This window comes from Cystoisospora suis (assembly GCF_002600585.1).
Source record: "Cystoisospora suis strain Wien I chromosome Unknown contig_3560, whole genome shotgun sequence".
NCBI lineage: Eukaryota > Apicomplexa > Conoidasida > Eucoccidiorida > Sarcocystidae > Cystoisospora > Cystoisospora suis.
The window spans coordinates 12,769-12,988 of NW_027156355.1; the positions used below are offsets into that span (position 1 = coordinate 12,769).

General features: G+C 42.3%; 1 protein-coding gene across 1 annotated transcript; it reads right to left on the reverse strand.

Moving 5' to 3' along the window:
- Window positions 1–6: 6 nt before the first annotated feature.
- CSUI_006908 (sit4 phosphatase-associated protein) lies at window positions 7–220 on the reverse strand (the record flags this gene model as incomplete). The annotated part of the gene is made up of 1 exon (XM_068067058.1): window positions 7–220. A coding segment is annotated over one exon (214 nt), but the record flags the coding sequence as incomplete, so codon positions are not given.

The following is a 220-nucleotide window of genomic DNA, read 5'->3' on the forward strand; positions in this document are numbered from 1 at the left end:
CTGAAGAAGAAGAGAAGAGAAGACCATCTGATTCTCCTTCCATGAAGGATCTTGCTCGAAGCCACAGGAAGAAAGAAGTTTCTTCATTAAACGCTCTAGGTTCGGGTGTACATACAGCTCAACAAATTCGCCTGCTTCAAGCTGTGCGATCCACTTTTTATCTTCTTTAGCAAACACGGTATTAAGAAGATTTTCTTCTTCTCCTCCTATTCCTCCTCCT